General features: G+C 40.5%; 2 protein-coding genes across 2 annotated transcripts in view; both read right to left on the bottom strand.

Moving 5' to 3' along the window:
- epas1b (endothelial PAS domain protein 1b) overlaps positions 1–9589 on the bottom strand; it is a 48949-nt gene extending 39360 nt beyond the window's left edge. The window contains exon 1 of the mRNA XM_085296146.1: positions 9179–9589. Coding sequence (XP_085152272.1) covers positions 9179–9204 — 26 coding nt within the window. The 5' untranslated portion in view covers positions 9205–9589. The remainder of the gene's footprint in view (positions 1–9178) is intronic.
- Positions 9590–11863: 2274 nt separating this feature from the next.
- LOC146560731 (protein kinase C epsilon type-like) overlaps positions 11864–19095 on the bottom strand; it is a 97953-nt gene continuing 90721 nt past the window's right edge. Inside the window, exons 13-15 of the mRNA XM_085296145.1 lie at positions 18786–18974; positions 16858–17004; positions 11864–16575 (exon numbers count right to left, since the gene is read on the bottom strand). Of these exons, the coding sequence (XP_085152271.1) occupies positions 16429–16575; positions 16858–17004; positions 18786–18974 (483 nt within the window). The 3' untranslated portion in view covers positions 11864–16428. The remainder of the gene's footprint in view (positions 16576–16857; positions 17005–18785; positions 18975–19095) is intronic.

Below are 19095 nucleotides of genomic sequence, written 5' to 3'. Positions count from 1 at the left end.
TGGGTGGTGACTGAAGACCGTTTTTCCACTGCACCTGCTCACATACAATGATACACCAAATCTTAGACACCTGTGGACATGGCAGTAGAACTCTATATTGATGTCCTGATCCTGGAAGATGATTGGTGCATAAACTGGTTAATGTGGAAATGTGGGATAAGAGTCTTAACTGGAGATATAGCTCTCATCAGCACTGATGACCCCCCCCAACATGAAACTCGGGTCACTTTACAGGGTGAGGTTTTCCTCTAAGAGCAAGTTTGAGGTGAAATTGTAGATGCATACGTACAAGTCTTCAACATGAACACTTGAATACATATAAATGTAAAAGTTTATGCAGCTGCACTGTGTTTAAGGAGCATGAATCCAGTCTTTATGCAGTGCAGTTAAAATGACTCTTCTGTTGAAGTTAAGGGAACTTTATCATTGGTTACAATAACAGAAACAAGGCTGCGGATATGGAATGATTGCGGTCAAGCAGATGTTTCGGTGTGAAATAGAACAACAGCGGTCCCTTTTTAAAATTCCCTGTTTTGCTGACATTTCCTTCCACCCTGACTTCTTGCTACATGGAATTTTTACTTGTGTTTTTTGTGGGAAATGCAAATATGTTTACAATAAAACTCCACAGGGCATCTTTAAAGTTAAGGAAAATGTGGCTACAGTTAGTTACGATGAGTTTCAGAAATTGGTAAATAAAGCGAAATCCCTTCTGCACACAACTTTCTATGTCCAGCTTCTGACTTTGAAGAGCAAACATTTCACAGTCACTCTTGAGGTGAAACGGGAAGTCTACAGGGAGATGGAGCTCAGCCAGGTGACATACAGGGGATCGTGGATCTCAGCCAATTTGGTAGCAGAGGAAAAGGAAGAAGGGGAGCTGGCGGACGGGAAAAAGGAAATGGCAAGGAGACACAGTTCTGAAAAAGAGGAGAATGTGGCGAAGCAGAAGAGGCAAAGAACAGAAGTGTGGTGGGGAGGCCGTGGCAACAACAACAAAGTGAGCGGGGTAAACAGCGCTGTCGGGTGTCCAGAATAAATGTGAGACAATGTGATAGGAGCGAAAAGCAAAAAAGAAAGAGGTTAAAGACAGGAGGAGGTAGCGTAGGCGGGTGAGAATGAATGAGATAAAAATAACAATGGAAAGATATGGAGAGGTTTCCCAGACCGACTTCTCGCCTCCCCTGCTGTTTCCCCCTCACTGCGCAAGGGTCTGATGGCCAAATGGGACGCTGGACTGTACGTACGGCTGACCAGGGCCCTCAGCAGTTAGCAGGGTCTCAGGTTTACCAGTTTGTTTATTGCACACACTCACTTTTGAGCTCTTTTTGCCATTGAAAACAGAAACATTCTTTCTTTATTTAATGCTTGATATTTACAGCTCGTTGGTGCACTCACTCACAGACTGCATCTCTAGCTGAAGAAACTTACAGTTTAATTACAGAAAGAAGTGCAATCTAATTTGTTTAAACACTCAGAGTGTTTGTGAAAAATTCCCCAACACTAAAAACCTGCAGATAAGATAGTTGATCGTTTTATGTCTAATTATGGTTGATGAGTTTTCTCATTTAACTAATGGTTATGATAGCCAAAAACAACCACCGTTCCAACAGTCTGAGTACTTATAAAGAAAAGAAACTCATTTTTAATCATTTAAAAAATAAATAAAAAACAGCCAGTTCCCTTTTACCAAGGCTGTGTCATGCTGATTGTTCCAACGAGGGAACAACACCGTTTTTTTTTTTTTAAAGCTGTCCAGTGAATTCACAGCAGGTGAGTGCTCATCATTGTCCTCCTTTACTCAGGCAGCTCCCTCTGCTAAACCAAACCAGCGCGCTTCCAGTAGTGAGAACACGTCTGACACAAACCATCCCCTGCGGCGTGATACATGTGAGAAAGAGAAACCTTCAGATAATTCAGAACTGATTCTCCCAGCATTTTCCATGGCTCATGTGTAAAAACAGCTTGTGTCAATAAGATCATGTTCAGTAAAAAGCAACAAAGTAAAACAAGCACTCTGTTCACAGGCATTCCCACTCAATTCACAGCACTGTATAGAAAAAATGAAATAAATCCACACCTGTTGCTGGAAAGTAACAATCACTGACATGCACTTTTATTAACTTGTAAATTCTGTCCTTCCTGCTCTGTAAGTGCTCTCAGCGCTGATGTGTTAAATAGCTGTTGGCCAGCCGCCTCTTTCTGAATCCACACATGCTTCTAAAGCTTCAAGTCCACCGCTGTCCATAAGCAGCAGCAGGAGAAGCAGCGGGCTCGCTTAAAACCGTTCACCCAGAAAGAATCACTCACGGTAAACCACACGAGTCACACAGCTGGCAAATGTAGCGTAGCTGTGTCTGTATCACTTTGCTACTTAATAACCCCAAGCCTCTCTCTCTCCCCACTCAATCTTTCACTCGCTCTACCTCGCTTTAGTCTCTCTTTTTGTTTGGCCTCTATTGTTTCGGTCCTCATCTTCCTCTCAAATTGTTTACCCAGAGTAAAACACTGAACAAGAGCTTGACAAACACAAACAGTGGACTCTCAAAATAAATGGACACATTCCTAACCACAGAGACTCAAAAACTGACAAACAGACTGAAGTGTCTTCTAATGTTGCTGCTGGTACCAAGCTTTTGTTTGTTTATTGAGATTCTAACTGAAAATAACTCACAATGGCAGAGCCAGCGAGCAGCTCATACTGTAGCACCCCCCTCCCCTCCACCCCCTTAAGGGAAGCAATAAATTCTGCCCATACTTGATATTGAAGACAAAGTTCAGTCGAGGTCTGGGAATCATTGCGAGTTGTTAAGAGGCGCTTCTTGTAAGTCATCAAACCAAAAGTGTAACATTAGTATTATTTAAGGTCACGTTTCCAGCTTTGTCACACTCCGGGAAAACCGTTTTGGGAAATCCCAACACAACTTAAAAAGAACCAAAAAAAAGAAAAAAACCCAAAAAACAAAACAAAACCGATTAACTGTTCAGCAACTGTTAGTAATCTTTTATGCAATGCGTTCTTGTTTGGCCTCACATTTTGGTTACGTTGCTCATAACGCACATCCAAGGTGTCAGCTGGACAAAAGAAAAGTCGACAGCCTCTGGAGCTCAAAGTAAAGGCAAAAACTGCAGTTTGCCTAGCTGCCACTTGAGGCCCTTAAACCTAGTGCTGAAACTATAAATCCAAATGTCTTCATAAACTTTGCATTTACACGAGTTCCAAACTTTTTCTTAGGAAAGGTAAAGCTTTCCTTCTTTAGACTGGGCAGTAAGGAAGATAGATTTTAGACATATTGTTCCCAATATGAATTCTTTTAAAGAACTGTGAGGATTTAGAGTTTCAAACCTCACTAAAGCACTCTACTTGAGTTAATGTACTTAATCACTTCCCATCTCTGAATACAACAAACAAGCTCCAATTTTAAGCATTTGGGCTTCACCCTCTCCGTCTTTCCTTTCACTCCTCTGTCTTGCAGCGGGCAGGTTGCACGCCTTCTGTAAGTGGCGTGATGTTTGGGTCGGGAGGCCGGGTTTGCCCGAGGTTAGCACACAAAAGAGGCACGAAGGCTCTGTGCCAACCAAGCCCTCGGCCCACTGTGGAGCACTGCGAGGATGGGAGGCAGTGAGTTGACGGGCTTCTGTAATCTGACGCAACGCCACAGCTGCTCCTTCTGCACTTTACTCATTGGTCTTTAAATGCCTCATTGATTTACGCTCATCTATAATCACCTTTGCATCCACTTGATTATTCTTGATTATTTCTGTCCTCCCTTTTGTGTGCTCTCTGTCTTATCTTTGGCAACTTGCTCACCTCCCTCACCCTCCCCTCTCCTTCCTGTGGATGAGCATAAGAAAGCAGGACACAAAGATGTAACAACAGCAAGAATATGTTGCCAAACTGGTGTGTTTAGGAGATCATTAAAACCACAAATCAGGCTTTTAAACTACTCGCTCCACAGCACCAACACCACTCAGGATAAGGTTCAACATGACCAATATGATGAATGTGAGCAGTTCTAGCTTAAAAGCACTGCAGCACTGACAGCTCAAACAAGCTGCCAGAATTATTCAGCAAGCATTAACACTGCCTGATGTCAGATCATCAAAAGGTGAGTCCAGCCCACTGCATCAAAACTGCATTTTACACTTTTCATTATATATTACTCTAATAATCAAGTTGCAGGTTATACTTGGAGCAAATCATAAAACTGTTGCTTGTTAATTTCGTCCAAACCAGAAGTTTTTCAGCCTCCTGACAGGAAAAAACAAACACGACCTGTGGCCGCTGTGACGATCTGCTTCTTTGATTTACGATAAGTTGTTTAAATGACACTTGTTTTTACAAAGTCATTTGAGCCGGCCCATATATTTTATAAATGGATGGTTCATTAAATGTCAATGTTTTCCATATGTACCTCTTAAAACAAACAAAGGGAAAATTTGGAGGCATTTCTTTTTAAGTTATTACAGTTCAACTGGTCTGAGGTTTAAACTGGGCTACATGCGGTCCATAAAATAAAGTGATTCTAGCTCAGCATATATTCCCTCAAAAAGAAAAACTTTTCAGACATTGTCCCGTTGAGTCTTTGGAGTGAGTGAAAGGTTACAGACAGACAGCTTAGTATGTACCATCTCCTATAAAACAGTCATTAAGAGAAACTAAACTCAAAGTCATTAAAGGTCTTAAATTCATTCAGCTATGTTTTGGTGTGGAGATTAGAAGAAAAAGAACCCCACAGCTGTCATATAAACACCTCAAAGACACCATAAAATGTGGTTCTTGTTAAGATGACTTAACATGCACATGGCTACTAGTTGTTTTTCCTCCTAGAATTAAAACCAAATCATCTCATCAATAAATGCAAAAGTTTTATACCTAGAAACTGCTATGATAAGGTTCTTAATATATTTTTTTAACATCCACAATTTAAATTGGCCCATTTTGTTATTGCTAGAATATACAGCTACACCCCCAACAACTATGATAACGGTAAAATGTCCTCCAAAGAGACAGAAAATACACCCGAATGGCTCAATCTCTCAGCAGTCATGTAATGTATATCTGCCTGGCAGCTGCCCTGGACTCTGACCTTTGAGCATTGTTTCCAATGGGATCACATGCTGAAAGAAGCGAGAGGAGTTCCTCACAAGCCCACAACTTATTTCTGGTATCAGTAGACCAACATGTAAAAAAAAAAAAAAGGAGAAAAGAAAAGAAGCTATTCAATGTATTCAGTAGCGTGACAAACACTGCTGGTGTGTTACGGAGTCAGGTTGTGGTAACGGCTTTCTGAAGTTGTTACAAACCAAAGTAAACATACAAGTGTACACTATGTCAACCACTGTTATACATAACAAGAAAAATACTAGTAATGTAACATTACTTGTGAATCCAGTTGAGCAATGTAAACACTCGGGTCTAAGAAATGAATAAAAGAAAGCTACAAAGCAATACAGTGAAGATTTTTTTGGCTTAAATGATGGAGAACATTTTGAACTTATTGCCGATTATAGTAGTCACACTAACATAACAGGAAAAGTTCACGATGTGAACGTGGCGCAGACATAAGAATATAACAGATCAGGTGACTTGGACTTACAGCGTTGTAATAATCGTCATCGCAACTCAACAAGTAACAAAATCCAAATTATTGTCGCAAGAAAATTATGTTTATATTATTGATAACACAAAATATGAGATGCAATTCAAAAATAAGAGAGAGCTTTACTTTCCCACTGATGTACGGCCGACACCCTTGCAGTCATTGTTATTTTGGGAATTTCAGCTTGCCTGGAGGACATTTTGGGGTTTTGGGAGCACTGCTGGCTGCTTATACAAACTCAGGAAGTGTTTCTTTGCTCCAAATCAGAAAGGTGTGGTAACTCTACCAGCAACTAATATCATCAAGACTCAGAAAAGATTGCAGTAAAAGTGTAAAAGTGTAAAGTGAGCTTGTTAGTCCCCATAGGGAAATAGTTCCTCTGCATTTAACCCATTCACCCAGTGAAGCAGTGGGCAGCCACCAGTGCAGCGCCCGGGGAGCAGTGTGAAGGGACGGTACCTTGCTCAGGGGTACCTCAGGGTAGCCGTTCAGTGGAGTCGAACCCCCGACCTTCCGATCATGGGGCCACCACTCTACCTACTGAGCTATCCCTGCCCCCAGTGACAGTTCAAATCAGCGTTGACTCAGTGGATGACAAGACACAAAGCTGGCCTTACGCACACAGACTTTATCAGATGTTTTTCACCCAGTTCAAGGCTCTTGTAACATTTTCGGGCTCCTCTTTTCGGGCTCTTGTGAAAAGGTACTCCTGAGAGGCTATCCTGAATTTATTTGTGCCTTTAGTTTGAACTTTTTTTTTTTTTCTTATTAACCGATTTATCTGATTACGTTTTTTCTGTTTTTCTAAGAACTTGTGCGACTGCTTTAACTTGCCGAAACTCGTAATGGCAATGTAGAAAAACCTAAAAAGTACCCCGTTTCCTCCAATTTTGCTTTACTGCATTCTCAGTTTTGCTTCAAGGGGGAATGCATTTTCTCTCTGACAAAACATCTTCCAAGCAAAAAAAAAAAAAAAAAGGCAAAGCCCGCATAAGGTGGAAGCTTGATCCAAAAGATCCAAGATAGTACATGTAGGAGACAAGAGGGTTCAACTACAGTGTGAAATCACTACTTTTCCCCCTCATCAAGTCTGTTTGCTGATTTGTGCATTTTCTTTTTTAACTTTCAGTTACCCATCAAATTTTTGAATATTTGCCTTTAAAGTTCCAACTGCAGAAACATAAATGATTAATCAGTTATTAAAAAACACTTATTATTTTCTCCATTTGCAGATATCTGACAGTTCATTTTTCCTTCTTCCATGAACATGTTGGGCTTTTACAAAACAATAAGCAAAAAAAACAATCAAATACGTTCCAGCTGTAGCTTTAAAATAGACACGCACACCAACATATAAAGAAAAATCAGTGACTCTGTGATGAAAATCTTCTGAAATCTTTTTGTGTATCAGGATACAGAAAATATGTACCTGCCGGACAAGAAGTCAGTTCATCACATCCACATGATTATTATTAATAAAACCAGTGAGAGACACCGGATCTCAAATAAACACTGGCAGCTGTCATGAATCAAAACTTATCAAACCAATTATGACTTCCAGGCAGCAGCAGTGACAACATACTACTGTGTGACACAAAGACAAACACACACAGAGCACACCAGCGAGAGGACAAACACCAGTGAACTCTCACACACTTACACACACACACACGCTTTTCATGTGCAGCCTGACAGAGACACACTTGCAGAGATCCTTTTCCCTAAAATGGCCGATAGGTCTTCAGTGGGAGCACAGAGGCGTTGACCAGTCAGAGGAAATGCCCTATACTCATCTCACTTTCCATCTCCCCAAGTCATTTTCTCCCTCTTTCTCTGAATGTTTTCACCCCTGGCACAGTTATCCTGCCTTAGTCCCCTGCTTTGTTCACCTTTACGCTTGATCTGACAGACAAGAGTCAGAGAAAAGAGTCCGAGGTGCACAGGACATACAAGCAGGTGTCAAGCGAAAACAGCTGCACTGGTTGAAATCAGTTTTCTTCTCCAGGTAGTGTGAAAGATTAATTTGCAGAAAATCTCTGGGAATCTCTTAATTAAATATTAAGTTGAGCATCGTTTCACGCTCTCACCAGGAATCAACCAGGAAACCTAATTTAGAATTTCCCACAGGTAAGATGTTAAAGCTAACTGGCCTGTTGTGACCACACAAACCAAGACAGGCTGAGACGAGTAAAGCATTATTACTAAGCCTGAGGCTTCATGGCTACTGATGAACAATTAACAACCAGAAAAAAGGGAATAAAGCCAGGAAAACTGAAGAAACCTGAAATATTACAATACATAATTAGAGCCAAATTATAAACAACTTCACTGGTCAGATCAATGCTGGGATACACTGACCTAGATAAAACATGCACAATTATCTCCTGTTTGACTAGTTACAGGACAAGATTATCATGCTGTGTGATATGACTAAGTTAAGAAAAAAAAAGATGTCACAGCTCTATGAATGCTGCCAGTCATGCCGCCAAATATCAGTTTTTGAGATTTTGGCTAAACATCAGGTGGTTAGAGCAAGAGCAAGGTACTGCAATATATCTGCAGGTCTAGAACTTTCCTGATCAGGCAGTCTGATATCTGCTGTAATGACTGATTATCCTTTACTGATGCCCAGCTTCTGTTAAAAGGAGGTTAAAGGTTAAGAGCTTGGATTCTCTCCAGAAAGTGCTGCCTTACTAAAAAAAAAAAAAAAAAAGAAAAACAAAAAAAGTGTGGTGTCTTTTTTTCTTCTTCTTGTTACCACTTGTTCAAAAGTCCATGTAGATCTTGTTAATATTTATACATTCATAATGACATGCACCTTTCTATAGTAAGCTGCTACTTCGCATGCAAGTTGAGCCTTCTCTGTGTCTGCTCTGCATCCTGTGTGCAGGATCAAAGTGTTTTATGTGGGTTTAATTATGCAAGAAAAATTTTCTTCATATGAAACTTCATAACTTCCATTTAAAAAGATTACAAGTGTTGTGCATAGAGGTATTTACACACATCCTTTTTTAAAAGTTAATGGTTTGTTTACAGGACCACTTAATGTGGAAATTAGTCAGTAGTGGGGTTTAACCTTAGAATGAGCGAGAAGCAGATCAGAAATTGTATTAAATTTCAAATTTGAATATATTTAGAAAGTATTTTAAAGTCCTTTAAAGTTCATTCGGGGTTTTAAAATATGCACAATTCAATGTGACTGCGGCTTCTCGCAGTGAAACCCAAATCAGCTCATTTCCAAAACAAACGCTCGGTTCAGTTACAGGCTAAACCGGCCACTTGCCTTCCAGCCCCGGTGCATCAGAATTAATGCAATGCTAAGATTAAAGCTGTGTGAAACCACCGCCTGTCGCTGCCTTCCAAACAAGCAGAGAGCGCAAAGCTAGGCCAAGTCACATGCAGCACTGCAGCAACAGGTCCCTCTCTGTGCCACAGCAGCCAACTGTCAGGCAATTTCTGCACTAAATAAACAGCCTCTGTTATTAAATCCGCGAATTAATAAAGTCACATCCAAGCGGAAGGCAATTAAAACCGCAGAGAGGCTGAAGGAGAGGAGTGAATCCAGTATCTCTTACCTCTTTTTCTCCTTTTCGGCTGTCATATTTTCGCAATGCTGTTTCCACGACAGTCTTGAGTAAAGTCCAACTTTAGAGTTAAAACAAAATTATATTTAAAAAAAGCAGGTTTAAGACCGAAGTGCGCAGGTCACAAGGAGCCCGCTGACAGATGAAGTCATTAAACCTGTGAAGCGTTCAGTTAGTCCCGGCTGGCGGTGATTGAGCTGGGGGATTGGGGCCGTACAGTCTCAGAACACTGCCGAGGATTGTACAACCTCTCACCCGCTGAGAAAAGACTCCACACAGGCTGAACGCTGAGCTGCTGCTGCTGACAGAAGCCGCCCGCAGGTCCGCTTGTCAAAACTTTTCTTCGCTTGCTGATATGCAAACTCCCAGAGCTGCTCTGCCTCTGACCTGAGGCTCAGCTGAAGCTCAGTCCCGAACAGCTGATTGGCTGGAAATGCCACCGGGAGACCACCCCGCCCCTTTATTCAGCCCCGCCCCTCCCACTGTGGCCGCTGAGCTCCTTACCTGTTTTGTGCAGGTTGATCTTGTTCCTACAGGTGAGGACGTTATAAAGCTTCAGTGCGGACAATCTGTAGATAAAGTCGCTTTTTGGCCTAAAAACTAGCCTACAGTAACCAGACTAGAAGTATAATGTAGTCACCTCTCACTTTAATGTAAGCTTATGAAGCTTTACATGAAACCATGATTACGACTGTTCTGAGAATTTATCTTTATGCCATAAACACACAGGATCAGATTGTCTCAAAAGTGAGTTTTAACTCTTTAACAGTGTATCCTAGTTCTGCTCCTTTAAAGGCACAGTTTAACTACTCGTGCGACCTTTCTAGGAGAAACTAAACTTTTACTGGAGGAAATGCTGTGTCAACTTAGACTAAGAAGTTTAAAAAACAGTCTTAAGTTTGCCAGAGTTTGCCCATCATTTATAGTTCATGTATTAAACTTAGGAAATCCTAATCAGGTAACGCTCAACCTCCAAGTTCAGTAAAATTATGTCTTACTTGAAAGTGAATTGACATTTTGAGACCCTTGGTCAGTAAATTCAGATTTTGAGTCAGGTAACTCATTTTTTTTGACCATTTCTGCTTTTCTAGTGGTGAAAAGCCTCCACAGAGTGGGATGATTTTCTTTATTTAACAACTGGATGCATCTGGATACTGGAATCAGGGCGACGGCCGCGGTGATTATTCCACCGTCTCCACACTCGCTCAAAAAACACGACGACACTCAAAATGCTATTGTTGAAACTTTAAAATGTGGAATTCAAAACCAGTGAGTGATGTCATGGTCATAGTCTGCATGTCATAGGTGTGTCATGACTATGATACATCTACAATCTGTTGTTTGAAACACACTAATGTCACCATTGCACAATACAACCAAAATCTATAGTGTTGTAGTTTGTAGTACTGTAAGTACTGTTACACAACCTGTTAAATTACTTTTGAGTTACTTTGGCGGTTAGTTTTAATACAGACGCCAACGACAATTTCCAGTTTCCAAATTTATATACGTTTATTTACACACACACACACACACACACACACACACACACACACACACACACACACACACACACACACACACATATATATATATACACATTCCATGGTTCCAACTTCCAACCATGGAATTCTTGACATTTTCAGTGTCTTGCGTCAGATTAAAATGCCGCGGCATGAAACGTCAGCCTAACGTCATTGAATGACCTGTGGTCTTAGTTAACTTGAAAAGTATAAAATGTACTAAATGTTTTTACTAGAGTTTTAAGTTGGATTAAGTAGGACAGGAGTCAGTCCCGAGGCCCGTGCACGAGAAGCAGCCTCGCGTGTCGTCTTCTCTTTGCCTTTCTTATCACTGATCTGCTGTCAGTCTTCACAGCAGTGTTTCCATCGGCGACGCTCCAGAACGTTCAAAAAATGTCAAAAACATGGAAAGTATATTCATCCAAACTCATTTCTTCCACTCATTCTTTAATAGAATAATGAAAACAGCCTGCTGCCCTGCTTTTAGCCTCAGTTAAAATGGAAATCTTGTTCTGGGTTTTACGTAAAACTTAGATTTTCTATATTGAATCTCTTATCATGAAAATTTTTACCATTAAAGTCCATACAAGTTCACCATTTGCACTTTTCTGGCGGTTGCCGTTTGGGAGTCATTTACTGGCATTGTCCGCTGAACTAGAAAACAGATTTCTATCTATGCTGCAGGTTGTCAGGTGTAGATGTAACACAACTGTATCAATTTGTGTTTATGTGTAAGCACCTGCAGAACAGACCAAGAGTTGGCTTTAAATATTCACTTTTTCTAATTATGATATGTAAGGTGTACAACTAAAAACCAAAGTAGACAGCAATAAACAGCCTGCGTCACAGCTATTGTTGCTATTCTCAGCGAAACATCAAAGATGAGCTGTCGTTTTAAGAGCAGGTTGCACCGCATTGTTCAGAAACACATGCTTTGTGTGTTTAACATTGTCCTCCTGAGTCAACATCTCAAATATTTCAGATGGAAAAGATACACATACAGTAGCTTCTGCTTTTTGCTCACTGTGATGTAATATGGGGAGCAAATTATAAAACATATTTTCATCTGTTTTTTTTGACACATCTGAAATCAGTGCAAAGTGAGCATTAAAAATCATAGGAGCTGAAATGATACACCAAACAAACAGCCGTCTCTCTTTGACATCATGATATTTAATTCATTTCAAAAAAATTAAAATACACCTTCACATCCTTTTAAAATACAGTACATTTGGCACGTAGCGCAAAAGGGCGAAAAGAAAAAATCAACATAAACACACATGAAGGGCATGGAAATAATTCATCAATGAACAAAATGTACAGACAGAGCTTCACAAATACAGGGACTGCGAACAAACCGCATAAACATACAGTAACACTCTGCGGGAAGATGAACGTTTGACACTGTATGCATCATAATACTGTATCCACTGTTTGAAATCAACATCGTGCCTCCTTGTTTTACATTTATCTCCAACCGCCTCCATCGCTGATGTGACAACGAGTGAAGATGAGCTTCCTACATGAAGGATGTTTTTGTTGGAAATGGCATTTGGCATTTAACATGGAGGACTAGGCATCCCTTTCTAGTTGTAGTGGGACAAATAGTTTGACTTTTTTTTTTTCAAATGAAAGACTAAAGCAACAGGAGACACGAGAGAAGAAGAAAAGTTGGACAACGTTAATCGATAGATCCGCTGTATTTACAGTAACGCATCTTCAGCTCTTTAAACTGCTGCTACAGCATGGGTTTTACTGCTACATGAACGGTGCTGCTTGTTGTGCTATTCTTGGACTTTAATGAAAGCTCATTTAAATGTTATCTGCATGTGAATAAAATTAGATCACAACTCCCACAAATTACCACATATGTAACTGTTTTAGCACGATTTGAAACCAGTTTCGCAGTAACGGTCTTATGTTGTCATCTTTTGGCTGATATTAGCCAATCACAGCTGTATGTTGTCAGATTTCTTTCTTTTACACAATAAAAAGAAAAAGCATAAAAGATGCTTGATGACATTTATAAATGCTGTCATCACACAGTTTGTTCAGCTTTAACTGACTGGCGCTGGTACCGGTCCAAAAAATGCAGTATCACCCTTGAAATGTTTGAGCACTTCGTAAGCAGAGGCTTTATGGGAATGGATGGGGAATCATTTTGGAAATTGAACATTTATTCTATGCCGTTAACATCCCTGACACCCTGCCTTCTTCCTCTACTCTGTGCTACCTTAAAGGGACCAAAAGTAGCTTCTGAGATACTTCTGAAATGTGCTGCTACATGTCTGGTGGAAGTATTGTGCTCAGTGGACACAAGCAGCTCTGGTGTATTACCGGGACCAGTCTTGCTCCAATCATAATGCTTTTTTACACACAGCACTCAAAATCTTCAGATCTGAGAATGGCGTGTCTGAAAAACACTCATCGTGTATCCCTGTAATTTCAGGGTGATATCTTGAGGTTAGGCAGCTAAAACGTGGAGATGAATCGGATTTTAATTGTAACTGCATTTTCTTTCTGTTTGTTTCAACAAATACAAAAACATGATAATCAGCTGTTATTGATTTTAAGTTGTTATTTTGTGAGTTGTAAATTAAATGCAACCCATCAGTGCCAGTGCAGTAGTTTTGTCCTTGTCTAATTCAAAATCAAAGTCTTTGGCCAGCATCATCCATCCAATTCAGGGTCAAGGCGAGCTGGAGCCTATCCCAGCTGCCATAGGATGAAATTGGCATTTTGGACAGGGCTAACACGTAGACATCCACACCTACGGCCAATTTAGAATCACCAGTTCACCTAACATCTACTATCTGCATGTCTTTGGACGGTTGGAAGAAGTACCTGGAGCGAACCCATGCAGATGCAGGAAGAACATGCAAACTCCACCCAGAAAAGCCATAGCCAGATGGTGGATTTGAACCTGGGACCTTCCTGCTCTGAGGCTGTGTGCCCCATGATCTGTCAAGAAGATCTAACATGTTCCAGATATTTTAACAGATTACCTGCAACTGCTTCTGCCCCCAGATAACCAAGGATTTCTCAGCACAGAACCGGGATGTTGTCTCCCTTGTGGCTACCGTGTTGGTCTATGTCCTCTCCTACTGGAGCTGTTGTTGCCTCTTCGTGATGGGGTGTCACACATATGGGTGGAGGCTGCCCCTGTCAGACAGGCTTTAAGTTAACAGCCCAGCATCCCTCACACCGTTCGATTAATTTTGTCATTTATTTGTTTTGTAAGAATCATTCTAAGTAAGAATTAAAACTACAAATGACCAAACTAAATGGTCACCATGACGAGTTAAGAAAGGTGTTGATGTCCACAACCTGCATGGGACAGGTTAAGAATACCAACTCCTGTGACCTCCAAGCACTCCAGTGTTGCACATTTCCTTAAAATTGAATTTGAAGTTTGCACATTTACTCACATAGCAGCTCAACATGAAACGTGCACTTGTGTTTGAGCATCAAGGAGAGTTTAGATTTGCTCCAACTAGTGGTGCATGAGCCCATCGCGGTACAGAGACTACTTCCTGTTTAGCTATTTGGGAACTGTGACCATTATTTACACAGTTCTTTCTGAAAAAGTACAAGGAAATTAAAGAGCACATACGCTTTAGGTATTAGTCTATTAAATAGGCTCCCAGTAAACTTACGGTCATGTTTGTGTTTATTAGTGCCCTTATCATCATAATTTCTGTTAAATATGCCCTCAGGGGCACTTATTGATATGTTTACATAAATGATTATTTTTTATAGGATCTGAAGGCTTACATTGAAAGCTTCAATCTACTTTAAAGTGTAGCCATTGTTTTTCTTATAATAGCACGCTACTTTCTGCGCTGGCTGCTCTTGACAATATTAATTTTTGGCAAATATCTTTCATCAGTGTGTGGCAATTACATATGAATGTGAGAGAAATGGTGCTGAAATGCTTATTTGATGGTTTCTGAGAGAACGTGGTGAATACTTGTCACTTCTCTCTGTGAGCTGAACCTACTGTACTTCTCTTCAAATGCAGGAACAACGGAAGAAAAAAGAGCAAAAAAGATAGAAAACCCCCCAAAACTCCTATTTCAGAGTATTGCACATGGAGTTTTCTTTAACATTTCTGGATTCTTTTCAGCTCCCTATAAAGGTATCAACCTGGAACATGGAGCAAAATCGGTCCAATTTCTTCCTTATTTGAAGCTTATTTTACTTCCATGTTTAGGCCGTACAAGAGAGGGGAGGAAGAGGAGGGTCTGATCACGTGAGTTTCACTGAAATCTACAACATGAAATTTAAAGATTTCTAAAAACACAAAAAGAACAAGACAATCCAGTAAAAACTACTCAACAAAAACCAAAAGAAATGTATCAAATTAAAAAAAAAAAGTACAACTTGATGGGAAAACGGGCTCTCCTCGTATGTACACACACACACACACACACACACACTGCAGAGCAAATACATTCAGTTGAACACATTCTCCTCTGTGTACGATCCTCGACTTTCCTGTGGAATCACGGGGGTTTGGTTTGTCATGTTAGAGACAGTAGGTCCAGTACATTCACTGGTAACACAGTTACTGTACACACACGCGCGCACACAAGGCATTTCAAGGATAAACTGGTCAAAAAGGTGTTTAAGGAGCTGACCCAGGAAGATTTCGCTCCACAAGGTGCATCGAGAGAGTCAGTAACAAGCACTTCAGCTAAAATGAATCGTGTTTTTAAAGGGCACCTCGGACGTTTCCGATTCAGCTTGTTCCAGCTTGTTATTTGGCTTTACTAGACTAGTGTCTCCGTGTCAAGTATCGTGTTATATGCAAAACAGCTTGTTAACACTGTAAGCAAACCTCATCCCCATAATGGACACTCCCAGTAGTAAGCTACAGTAGTACCATTTGTTTTTGTTTGTATTTTTTAACGAGGAACTGGAATGTCGATGTTGAGAAGCTAAAAGAAAGTTAGTAACGGAGCACAGCAGAACTACTGACATAATGCTAAACTCAAATTTAAAATGCCAAAGTGTCACTCCAGTGATGCCTCTTCTCGAGTTATTATTTAAGGTAATGACGCACTGACGAATACTGAGACTAAACTTTTAACGTCAGAAAAATCTCTGATTTCTCACACCTCCTTTCCACACTTCTTTCCATAACGAATAAAACAGTTTTCAAGATATTTCTTGTTTAAATACAATCATTGGTTCAATGATTTTTTTTTTTCATTTACATACACGTAGGAAGGAAAAACACTGTTTAAACACTGAGACACAGGACGCAGCACATCATGTAAAGAAACGACTCTCTCTCTAGAAGAGGTGTGCAACAACACATGCATGCACACTTGTACACACATGATCTTATTTCTCTCTCACTCTCACACACAGAGAACATGACCTTGCCTTTGTATCTACTTCAGTTTGGTTTTGTCCGCCGCGCTGCCTGCTTTTACAACACATCCGAACCAGCCGAAGGAGCATCGGGTCATTTCTTACAGTAACTGACCTGAACTTGCATGCTGCTTGAGGTCCATGGGATATGCACAAATGGACAAACGACAAGAGCACAGAAACCATAATGAGTAATACAAATGGTCTAGTATATTTCCTGGAGTGGTCAGAACCTGGAACAGCTCAGGAGGCCGTGTTTCTTTAAATACGGTGTCTTTGAAAGTTTTTCAGGTGTGGTGTGGTGTTTGTGGTTAATGTTACAAATCGGCATGTACGTGTCTAGGCTTTGGTCTCATCGCCAAAATAGGAGAATCCTTTGAACTCGTCTTGGTTGATCTGCTTGATGATGCTCTCTTCAACAGGCGTCAGAACGGGTTCCTCACGGGTGAAGTCCTGGTCAAAGTTATTGACGTCCCTTTTGGTTTTCTGGAAGGAAAGGAAGAAGAGATAAGGTCTTCTTTTGGTGGATTTAGCCTTTGGACATGAAGTAACTGGGTGTGCAGCAGTGTCAGCAGTCTTCAACAAGTAAGATCAGTGTTTGGTCATTCAAAGAAATTGCATTTTTGCAACAAAGGCTTAACTTTAACTTCTTCTCTCTACCTTTGAACAGAATAGTAATAATCTTCACATTTTTGCATCATCCTCTGCAAACAGTCTACAGATGCTTTCCCCCACAGTTGCTTAGTTACTTAGCGTGTGTGTACTCACGATGCGAGGTTTGAACGGTGGTCTGATCTTCCTCTGCTCCAGCAGCGTCCAGTCAATCTCTCTAAAGAACGGGTGGAGTTTAATGGCCTCCTCCAGACCCTGAGCCATCACGCAGCCCAGACGCTTGTTAGGGCTCTTAGTCATAAACTGACAAGTGCCAGAGAGAAAGAGGAGAAACAAAGACGAAAAGAAAAAGAGTGAGAACATTTTAAAGGATATGATTTAAAGAGGGAGATTCACTGCTGAACAAGAATGTCTTTGTGAAGGAAAGAAAAAACTAAGACAGGGTTTTAAGTCTGTTTCACTATTCATTTCTATTTCATTTCCTGATTCTAGTCTTGTAAGAAGCAATTAACAGGTATCATTTTCAGAGATCTCAGACTGAGTCAGAGGAAGATTCGCACAATAAGGCCAAAAACACCAAACATCTAAAAAAGACAAAGTTTTGTTTCAGAACAGAAAGTAAAATTAAAAATCTTTCATTTTTTTCTGACTCTTCAGGGTCTTGCTGCTGCTCCCCAGAACACACTACCAAATATAAATTACCACTGATGGAAATAATCTTCTTCTAATATTGTGTTCCTACCTGAAATTAATTTTTGGCATTACAGTTTGCTCTTTTTCTAATGCAATCTTTTACGTATAAAGGCAAAAAAAGGGCTCAGGATGGGTTCAGATCCAAAGGTTTCTAAAACAGCATGTGAAGAATCACCATATTTTCAAGCAGAAAAGGGGAAATTCTGGGACTATTAGTTGCTTATTCGTATAAACGATACATAAGAGCCATTGCTTTTTATTAAAATGCCTTCAGGATATTTCGCATGTATGTTAATTAAAAACTAGTGGGGCAGTAGCGCACAAGCTGTTCATGTGACTTGAAGTCCTTCAGCTGGATGACATGTCCAATCAGAGCCCATAGCACCGGTCAAGTGACCGGTCAGAGTCCAAGACACTGTCCAACATAAACACACACTTTCCCACAAGGCTTTGCAGTCAAACTGTACCCACAGCCAAGGTAAACGCAAAGCTTGTGATGGAAAAACTGGATGAACAAATACACAAATGGACAAGTGGTGCTGCACACACAACCAGTAACACACAGAGACAAAAGTAATAGAGAGGGAATTATCTTATGTTGCTTTAGTGGAGGAACAGGAAACATGGATCAACAAATGACACTGAGAAAAAAGCAGCATCCTCACTCACATGTGAAAAAGAGACAAAAGCAGGGAAACACGAGGACAATTGTGATACACTCTACTTGAATCCTTTATAAAGTGAAAGTTTTAGTGCTAAAACAAGCAAACAAAAAGTAAGAATTATATAAGATATACACAAGATCTAATTATATATCTTATGTAGCATAAGGAAAAACACAAGAAAAATCATGAAAGACTCAGAAGACAGTAGTAAAAAGGGTGATTTGATTATGTTCATTTGTGTTCTTACTAAATATCCAAAAATGTCACCACTGGAATTATCACGATATGTGGAAACCATTTCTTTCTGTCTTTGTGGAATCTAAAATTGGTTCAGAATCTTCAGAATAATCCCCAAAGTCTGGACGCCGCATTATCCACATAGCAGACTGCGTAAGTCAGGAGTGTCCAACTCCAGGCCTCGAGGGCCGGTGTCCTGCAGGTTTTAGATCTCACCCTGGGTCAACATACCTGAATCAAATGATCAGTTCATTACCAGGCTTCTGGAGAACTTCAAGACATGTTGAAGAGGTAATTTAGTCATTTAAATCAGCTGTGTTGGATCAAGGACACATCTAAAACCTGCAGCACACCGACTCTCGAAGCCTGGAGTTGGACACCCTTGGTGTAGGTGAACTGTTTCTATTTAATCTGTACGAAACTACTTAAATAACTCATTTGCTGGATGTCGACAACAGCGCAAACAACACAGTGCCACAACTAACTGACCGCTCTTAGAATGGACACGGCCTCCTTGCTGAGCCAGACCGGATAGAGCACGTCATCGTGGAGGATGGACTCAAACAGGTCGTCTTCGTTATCGGCCTCAAACGGTGGCTGTCCTGCCATCATCTCGTACATCAGCACCCCTAGCGCCCACCAGTCCACTGAAGGACCATAATCCAGCTCCTGGAGGATCTAAAAAAAAAAAAAACAGAAATACTCCTCTCAAGCCCAAATTGCTTTTATATACAGTTTATGAAGACGAGCATTGGTCCCCCTATTTAGTCTATCTTAATAAACTGTCAGGGATGGCGTG

This window comes from Mchenga conophoros, linkage group LG13, assembly GCF_057382185.1.
Source record: "Mchenga conophoros isolate Kocher_MC1m ecotype Shallow Benthic linkage group LG13, M_conophoros_male_GT1.1, whole genome shotgun sequence".
In the NCBI taxonomy this organism is placed as follows: Eukaryota; Metazoa; Chordata; class Actinopteri; order Cichliformes; family Cichlidae; genus Mchenga; species Mchenga conophoros.
The sequence above is the reverse complement of the archived record's forward strand: the minus strand, read 5'-3'. Positions and strand labels throughout refer to the sequence as shown.